Here is a 1006-nt window from a genome sequence, read left to right on the forward strand (position 1 = left end):
AGACATTACTATGTTTTTGCACACGACAACGCATCCTTAACGCATAGGTCATTATAAGTCCCCGCTGCATTTCTGTGGACACCGTGCACGTACCAGAATCCGGCTTTCAAACGTAGCCCAATTCATTTGTGGCCTTGTTTAAGAAACCACTTACTTGTTGGTCACTCGCTACAAGTTCTTATCCGGAGATTCTCAGTGAGAACCTAGAAGTAGCTGGATTAGGTCGAATCACCTAAATCTTAGCGCTTTCAGACCTGTCGGGAACTCATTCTGTGAGCATGACGGTGTCGGACATTTGTGTTCTCCTAACCATTCATTCGGTGGCCAGTTTCCTCATCAAAAGCATTTCAGTTTGGTGTGATTCCTTGCGTGGACTTGTTGTACCTTCTCAGACAGTTGTCTGACGAAGATATTTCATTGCCAAGACACGCATCCTAGTTCGTCGAACAAAGTATAGCAAATTCGTTCTTCAACACTACAGTAATGGATGGTGTGGGTGACCAGTTTGTCCCTGAGAAAGGTGAGATATTACCCTATCGGGAATTGAATTTCGATTCTTCTTCAAACGAGGAAGTCAAAAAGGAATATAATAACCGTGACTTACGGTGACTCTCGGTGAATCCTATTTTACTGAATTAACTTCAGCTGTGTTCAACGAAGGTTTAGTTGTTCCAGCAAGGATGCATGTTATGACACCCCTTGCGGATTCACGCTATTTGACCTGTCCAGGTGAGTTTGTCTGTAAACTTTCCGTAACCCCACCACCAGCTACGGCGGGACACATGGGAATGTATCTTTGCTTTGTGACGATTGGTCGTGTTCCATAGTTTGCCACGCGCCAAATGGAACAGGAGCTAGGGATAGACGGCAATGTCCACTCACATGCATCCTAGCATTTTCAAAGTGGACAGCGGGAACAGCCGAATACGGACAGCGTCCCGATTGTGCATTTATTCATCTACGCTAAAGTTCCACCTGAATATGCTGTTTGTCTGTGCCTCCAAGC

The 1006-nt window shown here is 45.3% G+C and overlaps 1 protein-coding gene across 1 annotated transcript; it reads left to right on the forward strand.

Moving 5' to 3' along the window:
* Nucleotides 1-483: 483 nt before the first annotated feature.
* On the forward strand, nt 484-727 carry T265_16064 (hypothetical protein; the record flags this gene model as incomplete). Its single annotated transcript, XM_009179562.1, has 2 exons — nt 484-605; nt 646-727. Coding segments are annotated over 2 exons (204 nt in total), but the record flags the coding sequence as incomplete, so codon positions are not given.
* Between the last annotated feature and the right edge of the window lie 279 nt (nt 728-1006).

This window comes from Opisthorchis viverrini (assembly GCF_000715545.1).
Source record: "Opisthorchis viverrini unplaced genomic scaffold scaffold11173, whole genome shotgun sequence".
NCBI classification, from domain to species: domain Eukaryota; kingdom Metazoa; phylum Platyhelminthes; class Trematoda; order Opisthorchiida; family Opisthorchiidae; genus Opisthorchis; species Opisthorchis viverrini.